We start from the raw sequence: 20,957 nt of genomic DNA, 5'->3' as shown, positions 1-20,957 counted from the left end.
GCCCCGCCCCTCCAATCATCTCAACAAGTGCATCGATGTTCCTCTCGTCTGCCAAGAAGGGCTGTTTGTGTCTCAACATCAGCGCTCTTTCTGTTTTTGAACGGCTTCGGGAGACCTTTTTTACTCAGTTTATCTTTAGGGTTCATTACATAAGGGGAGATAAAGTTCGTCGAAGAAGCGACGAACAGCGACGATGCAATCGGTGGGTTGAACTGGGCCGAACATCTTCCCATTGATCTGATGGTGGCTAGCTGAAGAGGCTAACTCGGTGGTTAAAGTTGAGCCAGCCGTTTGTCTGCTGGAAGATGATGCGGAGTTGAGTCGGCGTTCTGGCAGCTAACAACGACCGGTTGAATTCCGAGATGTTCAAGTGGTTCAAGTTGTACCCGTAAGGACCGAGACATCCTGACCCAAGTGGAGATGGACCTCAGGAGGAGAAGAGTTCCCCGAAGAGTTCCCCGAAGAGTTCCCCTAACAGCTGTCCCCTGGATGTGAAGGAGCTCACAGTATGAGGATGGTAAGGAAACGTTTAGTTAATTCCCTAGTAATAACCAATGCATTTATTGGATGAATCAATAACAATTGATCGCGATGAGATAGTTGTTAGTTCTTTATTGTTGGTGAGTCAAGTGTTTTACGAGAAGCACCGCAGTGGTTCCTGCCTTGGGTTTTTTGAAGCGGGCTGAGAGGGTTGTCCTTTTGTAGTGCCTTACAGTGCTGGTTGCTATGGTGATGTGAGAGATGCCTTTTGCAGTGCCATACAGTGCTGGTTGTTATGGTGATGTGAGAGATGGCTGTTGTAGTGCTTAACAGTGCTGGTTGTTATAGTGATGTGAAAGATGGCTGTTGTAGTACCTTACAGTGCCGGTTGTTATAGTGATGTGAGAGAGGCCTGTTATAGTGCCTTAAAGTGCTGCTTGCTATAGCGATGCCTGTTGTGGTGCCTTATAGTGCTGGTTGCTATAGTGATGTGAGAGATGCCAGCCCTGCACAAGGGAGCTGGCAGAGCAGGGGGTGACAAGACTCTGTGTTTAATGGCGGTGGTTAGTTAATTAATGCAGAAATAAGTGTGCCGTTTGGTTTCCCACAAGTTCCTGGCTAGCTAATCGAAAGCGGCACACCATGATCCTCCTACCTATACCAAACCCTGAAATGAAGCCACATTCACAGGCCAGCAAGCATACACTTCTTAAATTGAATCCTCAATCAAATCCACAATGTTTCACTTTGTGTGCACTTAAACTTATTTTCCAAATGAGAAAATGGTTGTATTTTTCCTCTTGAGTAATACTCTTCAACCATTCGAAAAGGACTGTTTTTGGTATTTGTATTACTGCTTCAAAGTTCTTTCCTGTAAATGGTTCCTGCTCTTTGGTTGTCAGGTTAGATTGTTGACTGCTGACACCCAGTCGGTGCTGTTGTGTGCCTAGCCCAGCTAATGCTATGCACACTGTGTAGTGTTGAATTTCTGCTTAACTGTCTCTATGACAATCCACAGGAGATCAGGTGAGCATGTGGCTTACTGCATAGCCCTGCCGAAATTCCCTGGCTTAGCCCGTGTCCAGACTTCCCACGATATATGTGAGGAGGAGGAGGAGGAGGAGGAGGAGGAGGAGGAGGAGGAGGAGGAGGAGGAGGAGGAGAAGGAGGAGTGGCAGGGTGGAAAATGGGGTCAAGGTCCTTCTCCATTTTGTCTTTCGTTGGATCTTTTAGATGTAAAGAGGAAGTGGGAGAGGCAAGGCTGACTTTTGGGAAGCAGAATGGTGTCTCTTTTACACTGCACCACTAAATAAACCATTGCTTGAACTGGTGTTTCTTTTTTAATGCCACATGGAGTTCCCACTCCCTGGGTTCAGGGAGATGGTCAGCCATAGCATGGGGGAGTCTGCACGTAAGGATGTTACATGTTTTGTGAGCAGCTGCGATTCATTTTCGGTGTTAAGCACAATCACAGACGCACAGGTAATGATGACCACTGTCTTCTTTCCTTCTATTCAAATGATTACTTAGCGTTCTGTTTTGGAGGTGCATCCAGCGTCAAGCCGGTGCGATCACGAGGAGAAGGCATAACGCACATTTGAACCCTGGCCGTTGTGAACACTACCAGGCACACGGCGGCCGTGGCTGTGCCACATGCTGTCTCCGAAAGAGTGAATGGCATCACTGCTTCAGATAGCGCCTGTAAACAGTGCCTTGTTTATATGTTCACATGATGGAATTTCTCTGTAGACACACCTTGTATTGTCTAAACTGTAAGTAGCCATCGAGTATTGCCTGTCAGATTTCAACGTCTGGAGTAGGCCCGGGCGATAGGAACAAGTTATTATCATGAGGTGTTTTTCATAACATAGATGATCAGGATATTAATTCTAAACAGACTAAGTGAGACTCGTATCAGAGTATGGTGAGTTGTCCCTGATGATTCAGACCTCAATTTGTTAATATCTTCCGATCATGATTATTTCATTTGACTATAAAACTGGGTATGAAGATTACCTGATATCTATTTCATATTTCATGACCATGCAATACCAGTCAGACCATGAACATTCATTTTGAATTAATGCATTGCCGTGGTCTTGAGACAGACTCCTAGCATCGTGAAGCACATAGTCAGTGTAAGGGCTGTCTGGCTGTCTGGCTGTCTGTCTGGCTGGCTGGCTGGCTGGCTGGCTGGCTGGCTGGCTGGCTGGCTGGCCAGGCAATAACCTACAGATGTAACCAGCCATGAACACAGACGGGTTAAGCTCTCCTAATCAGATTAGCACTGGGAGGACACACACACACACACACACACACACACACACACACACACACACACACACACACACACACACACACACACACACACACACACACACACACACACACACACACACACACACACACACACACACACACTCCTCTCTCTGGACCCAAACATGGGTTACAGTAATTGTGCTCAGAATTTGTTAAGGTACAACTTTTATAACTTCAATGTGTTTCAGTTATAGAAAATGAATTCTATAAATTGTTGAACCATCTGGCCTATTCTTGATATCTGAGACATCTTTATCTTTGTGGTGACCATTTTAACCACTCCATGAATAGATTTGTCATGCTGTGATCATTTGGAAAAACAAGAGTTCCTAACAGTAATGTTATGAGTTCAGGGTTTTCTCTTAGGCTAGAGAATGACTGAAGCTTACCTTCCGTTGATACCGTGTCTGTCTGGTCTTCTTAGTGGTTTTATTCTTTGGTCTTGGCCCTCATTATCTCAAGCCTAGCCTTATGGGTCTGGAGTCTCTGGACATACCTCTGTGGCGACAGTGGGGATGGGAACCTCGGATGCAGCACTCATGACTTTTTTACACAAGACCCGGCCTTACTAACACCATTCTCCAGCCTTACTAACACCAGTCCCCTTACTAACACCAGTCCCCTTACTAACACCAGTCCCCTTACCAACACCAGTCCCCTTACTAACACCAGTCCCCTTACTAACACCAGTCCCCTTACTAACACCAGTCCCCTTACCAACACCAGTCCCCTTACTAACACCAGTCCCCTTACTAACACCAGTCCCCTTAATAACACCAGTCCCCTTAATAACACCAGTCCCCTTACTAACACCAGTCCCCTTACTAACACCAGTCCCCTAACTAACACCAGTCCCCTTACTAACACCAGTCCCCTAACTAACACCAGTCCCCTTAATAACACCAGTCCTCTTAATAACACCAGTCCCCTTAATAACACTAGTCCCCAGCCTTACTAACACCAGTCCCCTTAATAACACCAGTCCCCTTACTAACACCAGTCCCCAGCCTTAATAACACCAGTCCCCTTAATAACACCAGTCCCCTTACTAACACCAGTCCCCTTAATAACACCAGTCCCCTAACTAACACCAGTCCCCTTACTAACACCAGTCCCCTTACTAACACCAGTCCCCTTACTAACACCAGTCCCCTTACTAACACCAGTCCCCTAACTAACACCAGTCCCCTAACTAACACCAGTCCCCTAACTAACACCAGTCCCCTTACTAACACCAGTCCCCTAACTAACACCAGTCCCCTTACTAACACCAGTCCCCTTACTAACACCAGTCCCCTTACTAACACCAGTCCCCTTAATAACACCAGTCCCCTTACTAACACCAGTCCCCTTACTAACACCAGTCCCCTTACTAACACCAGTCCCCTTACTAACACCAGTCCCCTTACTAACACCAGTCCCCTAACTAACACCAGTCCCCTAACTAACACCAGTCCCCTTAATAACACCAGTCCCCTTACTAACACCAGTCCCCTTAATAACACCAGTCCCCTTACTAACACCAGTCCCCTTACTAACACCAGTCCCCTAACTAACACCAGTCCCCTTAATAACACCAGTCCCCTTAATAACACCAGTCCCCTTAATAACACCAGTCCTCTTAATAACACCAGTCCCCTTAATAACACCAGTCCCCTTAATAACACCAGTCCCCTTAATAACACCAGTCCCCTTAATAACACCAGTCCCCTTAATAACACCAGTCCCCTTAATAACACCAGTCCCCAGCCTTAATAACACCAGTCCCCTTAATAACACCAGTCCCCAGCCTTAATAACACCAGTCCCCTTACTAACACCAGTCACCTTACTTACAGCATTCCTGACCTTACTGACACCAGTCCACAACCTTACTAGCCGAACACAAGTCCCACTGGACCACCGGCCCCCCAGGCCCCCCTCCTGTTGTTGCCTGAGGGGATGGGCACGTATGTCTCGTACTGTGGGAAAGAATGTCCTTGCTGATAGTGCATGTGTGAGATGTGTGCATGGCACAGGGTCCACCTAACGTACGTTGTCTGTTTGTGTGTCTTTGCAAGCGTGTGGAGCCTGAGTGCTGGGAGTGTGATCCGTGGCTGGCCCCAGCTGGCCTCCCTGGGAGGGGGAGGCGGGGAGCGGTGTGGGTAGGGCTGTGGGGGAGTGCTGGTGATTTGGTTCCTCCCTGAGCTCTTAATTAAGTGAGGACCCGGAGGGGCCAGAACACGGCTCCCACGTACCGGGGAGTCTACAGGGGAAGCAGGAACATGCAGCCAGTCTGCGCCAGTCGCTTGCTTTGACAACAGGAAGGAGATGAACAATGTACTGAAGGCAGAGGGACGTTCTTTACACCTGATTGATTTGCCATGGATGGCAGCCAGGAAAATACTTAGCTTAGTTGTTGAGAGGAGATTGTAATGGTCGAAGCTAGTTCAAAGGCATACCTTTTAAGAAAGGACAGCTTTTGATTGCATCAAGTGGCTGAGTTCATGGCCCTAATGCCCTTTAGGACAAATTATTTGTGGAATAGATAGATGTGTGGCGACACTCTGTGTTCTCTGCTCCTCGACGTTGAAAGAGCTGCTGTTGTTCCGAGGTGTAGCAGACGAGACAAGAGCCCGATTGAGCTCGTTGCCTGAAAGCAGCACATTGTGCAGGGCGGGAGCGGCCAGTCGGCGGCCGTGCTGGGCAGCAGCGGCTCGCTGTTTACATCAGCCGAGACGGAGGGCGCTGTTAGAATGGCCGAGCTCTCCGCAGGGAGCTCGCCTGACGAAGCCCTGTGACAGACAAGACCCCCTCCTCTCTATTATCAATAGGACCCCCACCACCACATACCTGCCCCGCCACACACATTGATAGCCCTAAGTGAGGGCTAGGACAGCGTGTGGGAGGATGGCTTTATCAGTATGACCTGGATGGGTCGAGGCGTGACCTTACTGATTGCCTTTAAGAAAACATACTGTGGTTGCAAATGGAGTTTAGTTTTACCGTCTTCCCAATACTGAAGGAAGCGTCAGTCTTATTTTAGAGGCCGGGTAAAGGCCTTAGGGTAATCCTTGTTAATGTTGTCAATAACGGACACATTAGCGGTGTTCTGGCCTTGTTATTAGTGAAGGTATGTCGCGTCCATTCTCTAGGACCCCTACTGGAATGTGAAGGTAGGAAGAGCTTGGTGTTCTGGCTGCAGCCCCGGAAAATGAGTGGAGGTTAGAGACAATGAGCGTTTGGTCCCAATGTTCGAAACCCTTCTGAGGAGAACAGAAAGGCCAGAGTCTCCCCCTCCACCCTCCCCCAGCCTCCCAGCCTCCCCCCGGAAGGTTGGAGTTCAGGGACACGTAAGAGGACCACACAAACGCCCTACACCACCACTAGACGTAGACTAGGGGGAAACCAAGACTATTTAGTGCATCATTCACAATGGCTTAGCAATCCTCATTGCTTAGTCATGCTCACAAAGCCCCCCCCCCATCAAAGACTCACACACACAGACACACAACCATAGGGAGGGGGGGAAAGAGCGAGCTCACACCACCCCCCCCACCGTGGGCCTCAAGCCTCCTTGGGTTAACAAGGCAGCACAGAGGAGCAATGCGCACAGTGTTCGCCCAGCAGAAGGTAGAGCCCTCCCTGGGCTCCCACACTCTCTCTTCAGTGTCTCTCTATCTCTCTCTCCTGCTCTCTTGTACACAGTACACATGGCATGGCACTTTGACCTGAACACACTGACGATAATAATTACACATGCATACACATTGACCTGATGAATGTATTAAAGTTCACTGTGTTATATATATATATATATATATATATATATATATATATATATATATATATATATATATATATATATATATATATATCTCACATTCATACACTGTGTGTGTGTTTTTTATATTTTGTTGATTTATGTGAATAGGAACCTGTTTCATCTCGGGTCACCTGAAGTTTTTTTTTCTCCCTTTATGCGTGGATGTTGTGTAGTGTACCGTTGGTTAAAAGCAACTCCCCGGGGTAAAGACTCTGGATCAAACCCTTCATGGGGCCTCTTACCAGGGTGGATCAGTCTGCCTCACTGAGCAGGACACATGTCCCCCCTGACTCTGGTTTCTAACTAAATGTGTTTTCTGTGTTTTCGGCAGGCGGATCAGCAGCTGTCCACAAGTGAAGACTGCGTCTCCTCTCCCCCGCCCCCCTCCGCGGAGAAGCCCCCCATCGCGGCCCTGCTGTCTGGCCCGGCCCAGGTTCAGCCCGTGACCCTGGTACCCCTCTCTGAGAGCCGCTTGAACGGCATCAACTCCTCGTCCTCCTCCCGGCCCGCTCCCGTCATCGGCCAGACGGACGGGAAGCCCTACCCGACCAGGATCATGAGGCTGTTATCCAACCCCAGGAAGTGTCCCGGGACCGGGCCGGGTCAGGCCGGGGACGGCCCCCCCCCTGCTCCGGGCCCCGGAGGTGTCTCTGTTGGGGGTCAGGCCTGGACCCATCTGCCCGGACTGGGGGTCATACATTCCTTTAAGAAGCTGCGTTCCTCTGTGCTCCAGGGCATCCAGAGCAGGGGCACAGCCAATCAGGACGGAGAGTGTTCCTCAAGCAGCCCCGACGCCAACGGGTCTACTGTGAGCGGCCGGGGACCGGGCCACGCGGACGGTCGGTTGAAGAGTGGCGAGTCCAACGGGTTCCCCGCTGACCAGCGGTGGTCTCTGATGGGTCAGTACGGCGAGGAGGAGGAGGATGCAGATGAAGAGGTGGGCGACAGCGACGGCCCCCTGAGGAACACGCGCTTCTCCAGGAGCATTCGTAGGGCCTACGGCGCCGGTCGCATCTCCATACTGGACACGGGGCAGAACGGAGCTGGGGGGGGCGGCACCGGGCGCCCCCACGGGGACGCACACACCGCCTCCCAGGGCTCCGAGTCGGACGTCCGTCTCGGTGCGGAGCCCTCGGAGGGGAGCGCCGACGCCAAGGTGCTGAGCCGCCTGAGCAGGAGCGCAGAGAACCTCAACCTCTTCCGGCGGAGGGGCCCGGCCCCCGGCCCGGGGCCCGCCTCTGCACCCGCCCCGCCGGACCCCCTAGGGGAGCCTCCCTCGGGGACCCCCGCCCTCCAGAGGACGGGCAGCGTCTCCTCGGTGGGCGTCCGAGGCCGCAGCGCCCAGCGCTGGCTGAGCCCGCTCAGGACCAAGGACCACGTGCTGAGGCTGGTGGGCAGCGTGACGGACCTCACGGCCCGCCACCGGCCCAGCGCCAGCCCCTCGCCCGCCGCCCCCCCGCCCTCCACCCCCCGCAGCCGTATCCACGACGACTATTCCCGCCGCACCCCCTGTCTCCCGGCGGCAGAGCGGCAGCGTAGACCCTCGCCGGCCCGGGCCCAGTCCGCGGGACCCCGGGGCGGGAGGGTAGCGGCGGCCGTCCCCCTGGAGCACAGCCTGGAGGTCCACCCCCGGCCGCGCTCCGAGTCGGCCGGACCCGTCCACCGCCAGGGCGGCACGGGCCCGGCGTCCCCTGCAGGGCCCCCCGAGCTCTGGGGCTCACCCTGCGTCCCCCCAGAGTCTGAGTCTCCCTCGGAGGCCTCCGGCCCTCGGCCTACACCCGGCCCTCCATGGGACTCCCCTCAGCCCCCCCACCGGGAGCCCCCCCACCGGGACCCCCCCCACCGGGACCCCCCGGACAGCCCGGGAGAGCGGGAGGCACCCCAGGTAAGAGGATAGTGTTGTGTGTTTATGAGGACAACCTCCGTAAAGAGGTGCCCCCCCCGGAGTTTACCTCTGTGCTCTCCGTTAAGTGACTCCAGATCCAGCGATCGTTCTCATAACGATGCGTCGCTTAACAGATCACAACGGCTCCTCACAGGTCAACACACAACGATGTGTGTGGCCGGGTTGAACGTGGCGTGCTTGTTTGTGGAGAATGAGGTAGTAGAGCCAGAGTCAACAGGCCTGATCTCAGATAACCTGCTGGGCCTTTCATCAGTGGACATAGGCCAGAGGAGAGACGTTTTGAGTGCAACTACATAGAACACACTCGGCTGGAAGATAAAGTAAAGACGACAGGCCTTCCCCTATCACTCTGTCCCAGGTGAGGATCATTGTACCTAATGGCATTGACCCTAGGCCTTGAGAATGGAACGCACCACGCCCGTTCGCTCTGACCTCATGGAATCCTTTATGAATATGGCTCCGGTCCAAGGTGTGACATAAGGAGTGGGGTCGCTGCACTCCCAGTGCCAGGCACGGGCCACTTTATGTTCTCTGGGTGGAAAGGTTCTGGGTCAAGGTTCTGCTCGTTCCCCTCGATATTGTCGGTCAATGCACTGCAGCTATTGATTGATTGCAGTTTATTATTCCTGGATAGCCCATTGGCCAGCTCAGCGTGTGATGCAGTAGGGGGCTGACCGCTGACTGGGCCGGCCTCCCCGGGTGTCCCGCTGCTGCTCCAGCGCCTGGTGCTCCAGCGCCTGGTCACATGGCGTCCAGCAGTGCGGCCCGGCGGTGCGTGAAGGGCCGTGCTGAAGGAGCAGGGTTAATCATTAGGCTTTGTTTATGATTAGCAGCCGTTGCGTAAAAGCCGTCCCCTCCAGAGCCACGTCTGGCTGGCTAGCACTCCTATCAGTGAGCACTGCTCGCCCCCGTCCACAGCCCCCCCCCCCCCCCCCCCGCCCCCCGCGCTCCCGCTTCCCCTCCCCCGCATGACTCCCTCACCTTCCCTGGAGCTGGCCCTCTCTCGCTCCGCTTGGCTGCCCGACCAGATCAAAGTCCAGCAGGCTGCCAACGGGCCCCGTGGTCCCTGGAGCCTAACCGCTAGGTAGACCGGCCCAGCAGCAGAGTGCCAGCAGAGCTCAATGCTCGTGTTCTGACGGCCGGATCCACGGCGGGCTGGGGTCCGCCCTCGAAGATGGACGGGTGTGGATATTAGGAGAAACGCAAACCAGGGAGGGAAGACTGCGGGGGAGTGGGGCTTTACAGGGGGGTCTGGCAGGGTCTCTGGCTTTGCTCCCGTGGACACCGGCTGTGTGTGTGTGTGTGTGTGTGTGTGTGTGTGTGTGTGTGTGTGTGTGTGTGTGTGTGTGTGTGTGTGTGTGTGTGTGTGTGTGTGTGTGTGTGTGTGTGTGTGTGTGTGTGTGTGTGTGTGTGTGTGTGTGTGTGTGTGTGTGTGTGTGGTTTCGTTCCACTATGGTGCTGGTCCACTGCATGCCTTTCCAATGTATCTGCCGGAGGCCGGACTCGGACCCGGAGAACCAGGAGGTGAGACCGGGGCCGACTGAACGCCCCCGGGGGACCTGTTGCCCAATATTTGGTCGTCGTGCACACGAGGCGTGAATACGTGGCGACACGATAAGGTTTAATTGAGACATATTTAGTGTGTTTCTCCCTGTTCTTGTTTGAACTTGATAAGGCTAAGGGCTTGATTATGCTGACCGGTGAGAAGCCGTGTGAACCGGAGAACTTTCACATGCTCATTATCATTATGTAGGTGACCAGGTGGCTTCTAAAATACCTTTGCATTATTGGCTGTTTAGAAATTCTCACCTGGTCACCAATGGCAACCAGATCCCTTTTTGAGCAGAGGCCCGCTGAATGACTATTGGGGCTGGGTTGCTGATGGACAGATGGTCTTTGTGGTCTGCACTGCCTTCCGGTGGGGAGGAGGGCAGCGGGATCAACGGTATCGCTGTCCCACCGCTGCCCCTGACCCGCTGCGCTCGTCTGACCTCCAGGCTCCGTCGGTGGACCAGGTGCGAGAGCTGCTCCTGCGGCAGGAAGAGGCGTCGCCGACGGCCGGCGGCGGCGGCGGCAGCCAGCCCTCCTCCCCGGCCGACTGCTCCTCCTCGCCGACCTCGCTCACGTCGCAGGCCGACGACCCGGCGCCCCCCCGGCGCAGGGCGGCCCGCCCGCGGCCCCGGCCCATCTCGGACTACGGCCAGCTGGTGTCCCGGCGCTACCCGGTCCCGGAGGAGGGCGCCGAGCTGTCTCCTAGCGACTGGTCCCGAGAGCGCCCGCAGCGGCACCACAGCACGGACGGCGCCGGGGGCTGTTGGTCCGAGGGCGGCGCCGAGGGCGTCCCCCTGAAGCAGAGGCCCGTGTCGGTGATCGGCACGGGGGAGGGGCGGTGCTCGCCGGACCAGAGGGACGCCGGCCTTCCGTCCGTAAGAACCGGCACCCGCTCTGTCAACCCGCTAGCAGCACCCAGTCACATGATCAACCCGCGTTGATCGCAGAATTGAACCGATCCCCGCAAGTCTATCTATTATAATGCGTGACGTGTGAATGAGGCGTTTCAGTCTATAGAACAAATGCGGAACCCTTCGCTTTAGCAGCTGAAGCGGACTACGAGTACCGACGGAGAGAATCATTGCCACCAGCGCGACTCTGCGTAATCCCTGCCCGCTTGAGGTGTGTTTAGTCTACGCTGATGTCCTCAAAGCCCACTCAGTGCCGTAGAGACGTAGAGCTGACTCAGCCCTCCAGCCGTCCGGGTAGCGCCCCGCTTTAACGTGGGTCATGTCGTGCAGGGCTTTAGATGTCTTCAGTACTCGGCGGGAATCAAAGCAGCTCCTTTTAGAGACTTGGTTTTACCGTTGCAGAGCGTTCACTAAACAATGTTTCTGGTTATAGCCATTGATCCCTCATTAAATCCAACATATTATAATGATGATTATTATTATAATTTCCTCTTACCCATGGTTAATAGCCTATAAAAGCCAAATTCATGATGTAGGCTGTATTAGCGTGCTGTAGGCTAGATCTATAGCCTAACTATGTAATCTAAGAGCTATCATTTGAGTTTAATTTGTTCAAAAAAGTCATCGTATTAGTGTGTGAAATGTAAGAAGATGTGTTATTAGTGGACTGCTTCATCAGACACTTTTAGAGCACTGGCCATTCACCTGGAGCCCTAATGGACTTCAGTTTACGCTAACAGTGACGTCAGCGTTCAGCGTTGCCCTCAGGTTCCTTATACAGGTAACCGTCACGTCACGAACCAGTCTAAAGGCACGTTTCAGACTACGTCTAGCTTCTAGGGGGGATTTAGAAAAATAAATCCAGGCCCTGGTAGATTCAAACGATTATTTAAAAAGTTTGAGAAATTAATCATAATTTTTTTTACTTATCCAAGAGTCCATTTTGTTATGGGGTTGCTATTTAATGTTAGGTGATGATGGCCGTACTTCTGACCTCTCTCTCTTTCTCTCTTCCCTCCTGTAGCCCCTGCCTCGCCCGCCCCTCCCGTCCCACGACGTGCCCCCCTACCGGGCTGCGTCGGCCCGCCTCCGGCCGTCCTCTGCCTTCTCCCAGAGCACGCCCATTGGCCTGGACCGCCTGGGCCGGCGCCGGCTGCACAGGGTCCTGAGCGGTGAGACCCTGGCGAGGCAGGGGGGGGGGGGTGGGGGGGTGCCCGGGGAGCTCAGAGAGGTTCCCAGCCGTGTGTGGGAGATGCAGGAATGCTAACATGCGTGTCTAAGGACAACATGGCTATGCTTCAGACCTGGGACCAGGCATGTGCCTGTCCTGACTTAGACATGAAGCTCTTCTCAGTCTTGCATGTGGGGAATGTGTATTGCTTGTTTGTCCTGTAGGGCATGTCTTTATGTTTGTTATTTTAAAGTGTGGGTGTTGTGATGGAAAAATCCATATGTTGTTTTTGTTTTTGTATTGTCTAGCCACGCTACCTGTTCCCAGTGTTATCTAATGTTAACCTTTGTGCATGGGGTAAACAGCTCACAAGGGAGAAGCATCCCCTTATGCAATCTTCTGCTTGATGAGAACACAGGAAACTGTCCTTTTAGGCAAAAATGATTTGGTTCAATCATTGACAATTGAATTGTGGGCAGGGTGTGAAACTGTTTTTAAATAGCTCTGTGAACCTGTATTCTGGGCTCACTGCGTGACTGCTTAGATTAAAGTACAGTGTGCTTAGTAGTCTGATCTGTCCTAGAGGCAATATCTCTTAAAGAAGTGTGTGTGTGTGTGTGTGTGTGTGTGTGTGTGTGTGTGTGTGTGTGTGTGTGTGTGTGTGTGTGTGTGTGTGTGTGTGTGTGTGTGTGTGTGTGTGTGTGTGTGTGTGTGTGTGTGTGTGTGTGTGTGTGTGTGTGTGTGGGGTTTACATGGTGTCAGGCGGCGTGTCCGAGGGCCCTGCGTTGCTGGACGGCAGCATCAGTGAGGAGGAGGGCAGCTTTGACGAGCTGATGGAGGTCACGCCCTACCTGCAGCCGGGGGTGGATCTCTCCCTCCTCAACCAGGTGACTCCCCAGCCCCTCCCCCTCATTACAACCAACACGCGTGCGCGTGGGCACTTTGTGTTTTTTCAAAATAAATCATAACGGCCGCCCCCTCCCAGACGTCCTGCTGTGATCCTGCATGTCAGAGCAGACCTCCACTAGCGTGTGACCTTATAGTGTGTGTGTGTGTGTGTGTGTTTGTGTGTGTGTGCAGTGGATCAGCTCGGGCCATGCGGTCTATGCCGAGGCTCTGTGGGACCACGTCACCATGGGGGAGCAGGAGCTGGCCTTCGAGGCAGGGAACGTGATCCGCGTGCTGGACGCCTCCCATGAGGACTGGTGGTGGGGCCGCAGGGCGGAGCAGGAGGCCTGGTTCCCCTCCACCTTCGTCAGGGTGAGTGTGGGCCGACCCTGGAGCCCCCGTACCGCCTCTGGTCCAGACCCCCGGACCCCCTTGGCTCTCCAGGCCGACGGCTCTGTTCAAGACTGGGGGTTTCTCTGGAGCGGTGGCTGCTGCTTGGGTTGATTGACAGCTGGTTGTTAATTGGGCAGGCTGTGGTAGCCATGGTGAGGCCTGTTGATTGGCAGATGGACGTCTGCTGTGTGATTGCTGGTAGCAGCACACCCTGCCGACCAACGACGGATCCTTCCACTGCACATGGACTTGTTGTTTCCATAGTAATGCCGACTTAATGCTGTTTGACCCCATGTTTTGTGTTCCCCTAATGGGATACCATTAAAAGGTCAATTAATTAAAGAAAATGGATACTTTTTTAACGTATTTTTTCAATTGAATCATCATCATGTGCACTTAATCTCAACTACAGTGCGAGGAGAGGATTCAACAGACACCACAAACTTTTTCAATCAATGGATAATCAACGTGTGTGTGTGTGTGGTGTGTGGTGTGTGGTGTGTGTGTGTGTGGTCCGCAGGTGCGTGTGAACCAGGAGGACTTTAGCTCTGAGAGCGTAGCGAACCAGGAGGGTCTGGCCCAGCTCCGAGACCCCCATAGCCAGCAGCACCTGGACCAGATGAGGACCAACGTGGTCCAGGAGATTATGAACACGGAGCGCATGTACATCAAGCACCTCCGGGACATCTGTGAGGTAGGACCCGCCTCCGCACGGGAGGCGCTGCTAGTGGCCGCCTGCACCGGGCCGCCCGTACAAGGGCGGGGGCGGGACCTGGAGGCCAGGGAGGGGGCGGGGCCTGGAGGCCTGGGAGGGGGCGGGGCCTGGGCCGGGGCAGATGTTTGGTTTTATTGTTCTCTTTCCTTACTTTCATATAATTTGTATAGCTTTTTAATATTTTTTTCCCTTTTTCGACTCTGTTTGCTCTATTGTTTGATTTAATTAAACATATTGATGTATTCCGTTCAAATTCAAAACCAAGAATTTGCTAATGAGCCAGCAAAACTACTTGAGCACCTCTGCCACCACTCTCGTTCTGTTTTGTGGATGGAGGTTTTCTGCAGTGGGGCGCCCCCTGTTGGCCGCAGGGTTTATCTTGAGACGTGGCTCAGCTGTAGCAGCAGGCTCTCTCTCTGTGAGGGGGCTCATATCTCCCCCTCTGTTCACACAAGTTGTCTCCCGCTCCCAAAGAGACCAAGAGCGTCTGCCGACTCACCTGGCCTGGGGAGACGCGGGTGATGTAGGTGGCAGGGACTCAAACCCAATGTCAGCAGCACCTGTGGGCAGAGGGCCTTCACACATACCTTCATATGGAGTTAGAGCACCTGTAGGCAGAGGGCCCTCACCCATACCTTCATATGGAGTTAGAGCACCTGTAGGCAGAGGGCCCTCACCCATACCTTCATATGGAGTTAGAGCACCTGTAGGCAGAGGGCCCTCAGCCATACCTTCATATGGAGTTAGACCATCAAAGTGGAACTTAATGGCTAAACAACATGGTGGAAGGACCTTGTTGAACTACAGACTCACAGAGGTACACCAGGCAGTGAATAACAGACTCTGTGTTCCAGGGGTACACCAGGCAGTGAATAACAGACTCTGTGTTCCAGGGGTACACCAGGCAGTGAATAACAGACTCTGTGTTCCAGGGGTACACCAGGCAGTGAATAACAGACTCTGTGTTCCAGGGGTACACCAGGCAGTGAATAGCAGACTCTGTGTTCCAGGGGTACACCAGGCAGTGAATAACAGACTCTGTGTTCCAGGGGTACACCAGGCAGTGAATAACAGACTCTGTGTTCCAGGGGTACACCAGGCAGTGAATAACAGACTCTGTGTTCCAGGGGTACATCCGGCAGTGCCGTAAGCACCCCACCATGTTCACGGAGCCCCAGCTGCTGACCATCTTCAGCAACATCGAGGACATCTACCGCTTCCAGAGGCAGTTCCTGCGCGAGCTGGAGAGCAAGTACAACAAGGAGCAGCCGCACCTCAGTGAGATTGGCTCCTGCTTCCTGTCCCAGGTGCCCTCCCCAGACCCGCCGGGTCCACCTCCTTCACCTCATTACACTCACAGTCTCCAGGGCTCCACAGGCCCCAGGGCAGCCCCTCACCCGAGGCCCCCCACAGACCGCTGAGACGGGACGCAGAGGCAGGATCCCTCCTTCAGGGGAGGGTTAGGAGGGGGGAGGGTTAGGAGGGAGAGGAGGGTTAGGAGGGAGAGGAGGGTTAGGAGGGAGAGGAGGGTTAGGAGGGAGGAGGGAAGAGGGTTAGGAGGGAGGAGGGTTAGGAGTGAGGAGGCAGGGATTCCTCGTTCAGGGGAGGGTTAGGAGTGCAGATTGGGTCCATATTAGAAGCTAAATAAAGGCGGCGCCACCAGCCAGGCTGTGGGGCATCACGGTGTCCTGCCAGCTGGGTTTAGTTAACATGCCACACTGTCCTTATCATCGGGAGTCGAAACCTGGGTTGGATTGCAGGAGGTGAAGGATCCATCATCACCGGGGGACGCGTCATACTGATGGCAGGGGGGCCTCCGTGCAAACACATCTGTAGTGTCTCACACACACCTCTGTCCCCTCCACCCCTCACTAGCTGTTGTGAATGTCAGTAGTCCAGTGTGGCCTCATCGTTGGAGGGGGTTTGGGTTTGGATGCATTCCGAAATTTGCAAAACATTTAGTAATTTGACTCTTTGATCAAAGCTAAGGGGACCGATTGTTTCAAGGCTTTGTGTTAAATGTGAGCTAATCTCTTCTTCGTGTGTGTGTGTGTGTGTGTGTGTGTGTGTGTGTGTGTGTGTGTGTGTGTGTGTGTGTGTGTGTGTGTGTGTGTGTGTGTGTGTGTGTGTGTGTCCTAGGAGGAGGGCTTCTCCATCTACTCTGAGTACTGTAACACCCACCCGACGGCCAGCGCCGAGCTCCACCGCCTCATGAAGCTGGGCCGCTACAAGCACTTCTTCGAGGCCTGCCGGCTGCTGCAGCAGATGATCAACATCTCCATCGCTGGCTTCCTGCTCACGCCCGTCCAGAAGATCTGCAAGTACCCGCTGCAGCTGGGCGAGCTGCTCAAATACACCCCCGCGGACCACAGGTGAGCCCCCCAGCCCAACCTCCCCGTCCCCTTCCAGACTCTACTGGGAGGAGCTGGTCAGTCCTTATAGTCAAGTCTCTGTGTTCAGAATCCAACCAGACGTTCATAGATGATGATGTTCAACCAGACAGGACAGGAACATTAAACTGCTTAAAAAGCAGCTGCCTTGGACAGCCTGCACTTTAGTTATGCCGCTTTTCCACTGCATGGTACCAGCTCGACTCGACTCGACTCGACTCAGCTCGCATTTTTGGCGTTTCCAACGCAAAAACATGGTATCTGGTACCTGAAGTGGCTGCTTTTTTTAGTACCGCCTCGCTCTAGGTTCCAAGCGAGCTGAGCCGATGCTAAAAGGTGACGTCGGCAGACGGCCGGCCACTGATTGGCCAGAGAGTGTGACGAAGTCACGAGAGCGACATGGCAACCATGCTGGTAACAGCCATAGCAGCGCCGCAGCCAACATATTCCACTTCTTCAACTTCTTCAACATGCCAGCTAATAATAGTAATGTTATCGATGTCCTCCATTGTTGTTATGTGGGTTCTGGGTGTGTTCGAAATGACTTACTAATTACTACTTACTACCTACTAAATACTTGGCTTACTACTCGAATCCTTAAATAATGATTGAGTAATCCATTTTGAGTAATCGACGTTCGGAAGACCGTTCTTACTTAACCACCTCAGATGACGTGAATCAAATGACGTGTCAATAACCTACCGGCCGGGCGCCGTTAATAAATATTATAAATAAATATATAAACGTCACATTTAACGTCACAGTACATCTTCAACCTAAGGATTTGCGGTGACATGTTAAAAACAATTATTAAACAATTACATCGGTATGGCTGTGGGCTCTGCTGCTGCGGCTCCCCGTTTAGCGCCATTGCTTCCACTGTTCTTTTGAATAGACGCAGTGCATTCTGGGGCAGTTGAGTACGTCTAGTAAGCTAGCGATGCTTACACAAAATCTTTCCGGAAGTAGAAGACATTCGGATACTACTCGCTTACCTAAAACTCGCTTACTACGTTCTGCTTACTCAATTTGACGTCATAGTTAGTAAGAGTAGGAAGCAAGTAGGTGGTTTCGAACACACCCCATGTGTGGGTTGCGTAGGTGTTGTTTGCGTTGCGTACAAAAATACGTCACGGCCCTTTCGCGCAGCCGACCCCGCCCACGTCCAGGAGGTACTATTTGCGGTGGAAAACGACCCGTGCTGCTACCGTGTTGAGTCGTGTCGAGTCGAGGAAAAGTGGCATTAGACTACTAGTATAAGATCTATGAAGGAGCAGGCAGGGGTTAACCCCGAACCCTTTACACACACACACTCACTCACTCACTCTGACTCTCTCACTCTGACTCACACTCTGACTCTCTCACTCACTCACTCTGACTCTCTCACTCACTCACTCACTCTGACTCTCTCTCTCACTCACTCACTCACTCTGACTCTCTCACTCACTCACTCACTCTGACTCTCTCACTCACTCACTCACTCTGACTCTCTCCCTCACTCTGACTCCCTCACTCTCTCACTCTGACTCTCACTCACTCCCTCCCTCCCTCCCTCTAATGTTCCTCTCTCTCCCAGTGACTACGGCGGGGTGAGCAGTGCGTATGGCGCCATGAAGAACGTGGCCAGTCTGATCAACGAGAGGAAGCGGAGGCTGGAGAGCATCGACACCATGGCCCAGTGGCAGGTCTCCATCCTGCACTGGGAGGTGAGGGCTATGGAGAGCCCCCTGTTGGACCACCGTGTGTTCTTCAGACATACAGGGGCGGCATGGGCCTCAGGAGGTAGAGCGGGTTGACTGGTGACCAGAAGGTTGCTAGTTCTATCCCCAGCTCCTCTTAGCTTAGTGTCGAGGTGTCCCTGAGCGAGACGCCTCCCCCTGACTGCTCCTGACGAGCCGGCTGTCGCCTTGCGTGGCTGACACCGCTGTCAGTGTGTGAATGTGTGCATGAATGGGTGAATGTTGCGCAGTATTGTAAAGCGCTCAGAGTGGCCACTGGTTAGAAAATTGCTGTATAAATGCGGGTCAATTTACCATGCAGGCCATTTGTGACCTCCCAAGCGGCAGTGTCCGACCAGACGTATTTATCTGATGCGTGTGCAGGGGGCCGACGTGCTGGAGCGCAGCTCGGAGCTGATCCACTCGGGGGAGCTGACCCGCGTGGCCCTGCAGGGGGCGAAGAGCCAGCAGCGCTTCTTCTTCCTGTTTGACCACCAGCTGGTGTACTGCAAGAAGGACGTGCTGCGGCGCGACCTGCTGCACTACCGCGGCCGCCTGGACATGGACCAGACGGAGGTCCAGGAGCTGGCCGACGGCCGCGACCCCGGCCTGGGCCTCACCCTGAGGAACGCCCTGCGCCTGCGCAACGCCTCCACCCTGGAGGGCCTGTGCATCCTGTGCTGCCGCAAGCCCCAGGACAAGCAGCGCTGGCTGGACGCCTTCGCCCGCGAGAGGCACCGTGTGCAGGAGGACCAGGAGATGGGTGGGTCTCAGTGTGACATCATAAAGGACAGTGTTTAGGGGGACCAGGAGGGGGGGGTCTCAGTGTGACATCATAAAGGACAGTGTTTAGGGGGACCAGGAGGGGGGGGTCTCAGTGTGACATCATAAAGGACAGTGTTTAGGGGGACCAGGAGGGGGGGTCTCAGTGTGACATCATAAAGGACAGGTTTAGGGGGACCAGGAGGGGGGGGGGGGGTCTCAGTGTGACATCATAAAGGACAGTGTTTAGGGGGACCAGGAGGGGGGGGGGGTCTCAGTGTGACATCATAAAGGACAGGTTTAGGGGGACCAGGAGGGGGGGGGTCTCAGTGTTTAGGGGGACCAGGAGGGGGGGGGGTCTCAGTGTGACATCATAAAGGACAGGTTTAGGGGGACCAGGAGGGGGGGGGGCTCAGTGTTTAGGGGGACCAGGAGGACAAGTGATCAGTGATCAACCTGCCCTCATTGATCACTGGTCAGTCACCGGTGCATGCACACATGCACATGGACATATACATTTACATTTACATTTACATTTGTGTAAATGTAAATGTAAATATACACAGACAGAGGAACAGAAACACATAGACAAAAATATATAATATATATAAATAATATACATACATACACTGATAAAGACTACACCTGTGATGTAGTTATTGCATAATCATGTGAAGAATGTCACTGCTTACTATGTGCTCACTTTAATTAATGTGTTTTTGGTAATGATGATATGGAATGACCATTTTAAGTAGAAAAGCCTAACCAGGGACAGGGCACGCAAATTAGGCTTGGCTAGAAATCCTATCTGCAACACGTCTGTTTCATGTATTGTAACCTGTTACAATGTTATTTGCATTGTCCCTGACAGATAAACAAATGAATAAAATAAAATACGGACGGCCTCTTAGTGAATTTTTATAATAATTATAATAATCTAGCCTCTTTTTCTCGTGGCAGGTATGGAGATCAGTGAGGAACAGAGACAACTCGCTATATTTAATGCCAGGAAACTCAAACAAGGGAAGATCAAAGGTAAGAGTCGACAAACGTCTTGCCATTGGACGGTCTCCCCATAACATCTGCACTTCACAGTCAACCTCATCTTAACCCACTTCCTTGTTCTCAACGCTTCCTCTCCAGCTATTGGCTACTCCGGTTCAGTCCCGCCCCACCACCAAAGCCACCAGCAGAACCTCCACCCGCTCCACCAGCGTCACGTTACCGTACCGACCAGCGTGCCCCAGCAACCCGTGTTCTCATTGGCCGAACCCCCCAAGCGCAAGCCCGCCCACCTGTGGCACTCCATCACACGGAGTACCCTCTTCAAGAAGTGATCCCCCCGCCCTTCCTCATCTCTGCCTCCTCATCCTCGTCTGGGAGGCCCCTCCCCTAAACCGTCCACCAGTCACGAAGACCACTTTATGTTGATGATCTTTTTAAAAGCTCCCTGTGAATGTGTTAGTATTTTATTTAGCTCGTGCCTCGCTGGCCTTAACAACTCTGTTGTACCAGTGCCTGAACATCACTGATTGCCTTCCCTGTTCCCTCTGTCTGCTGGGTTTGTCTGTCGTCTGTGGTCCTAGTTGTCGCTGTTCAAGAGATTCCTCTGCCCTGTTGTGCGTTAATGCTCGTGTATTTAAACGTTAATTATGACAAACAATGTATAGTCCGCTTTTTAAAAGTCAAACTACTTTTCCTTGATTTCAGAAGTATGGATGTGACCTGGTTCGGTTGTGTTCGTCAGCACTGGACACAGCCCGGGCAGCCTGAGAGCTGAACCGGGCCCAGCCCAGCCTGTTAACACTGTAAATAAACTGTGTACAAAAGTATTCACTAGTGATAAAGGTGTCGTTTCAGGGTTATTTTCTTAATGATTTAAATGTTACTGATAATTTCCACTTGATGGAAAAAAACGAATGAACCACTTAGTCCGTGGTTCATTCGTT

General features: G+C 53.1%; 1 protein-coding gene and 1 long non-coding RNA gene across 3 annotated transcripts; one reads left to right on the top strand and one right to left on the bottom strand.

Annotated features, from left to right (window-relative positions):
• The first annotated feature begins 6 nt into the window (after positions 1–6).
• Positions 7–20,840, top strand: spata13 (spermatogenesis associated 13). 2 transcript variants are annotated; one of them, XM_060044558.1, is made up of 13 exons: positions 7–517; positions 6,935–8,488; positions 10,507–10,935; positions 11,996–12,143; positions 12,905–13,029; positions 13,223–13,402; positions 13,944–14,117; positions 15,266–15,445; positions 16,278–16,510; positions 18,105–18,234; positions 18,631–19,009; positions 19,969–20,043; positions 20,152–20,840. In XM_060044558.1, exons 1-13 carry the CDS (start codon positions 509–511, stop codon positions 20,343–20,345), a joined length of 3,810 nt encoding a protein of 1,269 aa, XP_059900541.1. In that variant the 5' UTR covers positions 7–508; the 3' UTR covers positions 20,346–20,840. The 2 variants fall into 2 exon arrangements, with proteins under 2 accessions (XP_059900541.1, XP_059900542.1); XM_060044559.1 differs by lacking the exons at positions 7–517; positions 6,935–8,488 and adding an exon at positions 9,498–10,033.
• On the bottom strand, positions 14,566–14,929 carry LOC132452154 (uncharacterized). The gene is made up of 3 exons (XR_009524249.1): positions 14,870–14,929; positions 14,747–14,821; positions 14,566–14,698 (listed from the first exon to the last, which is right to left on the bottom strand). It is a non-coding gene; the product is annotated as an uncharacterized LOC132452154 (long non-coding RNA).
• Positions 20,841–20,957: the final 117 nt, after the last annotated feature.

The sequence above is a fragment of the Gadus macrocephalus genome, chromosome 23 (genome assembly GCF_031168955.1).
Source record: "Gadus macrocephalus chromosome 23, ASM3116895v1".
In the NCBI taxonomy this organism is placed as follows: Eukaryota; Metazoa; Chordata; class Actinopteri; order Gadiformes; family Gadidae; genus Gadus; species Gadus macrocephalus.
Note: the sequence above shows the minus strand (reverse complement) of the source record. Positions and strands in the feature narration are given on the sequence as shown.

Bases quoted from the DNA above. Each gene is read 5' to 3' on its own strand.
- spata13 (XM_060044558.1), top strand. The intron at 10,936-11,995 runs GTAAGAACCGGC...TCCCTCCTGTAG, and splicing joins GGGACGCCGGCCTTCCGTCC to CCCCTGCCTCGCCCGCCCCT. The intron at 16,511-18,104 runs GTGAGCCCCCCA...TCTCTCTCCCAG, and splicing joins TACACCCCCGCGGACCACAG to TGACTACGGCGGGGTGAGCA.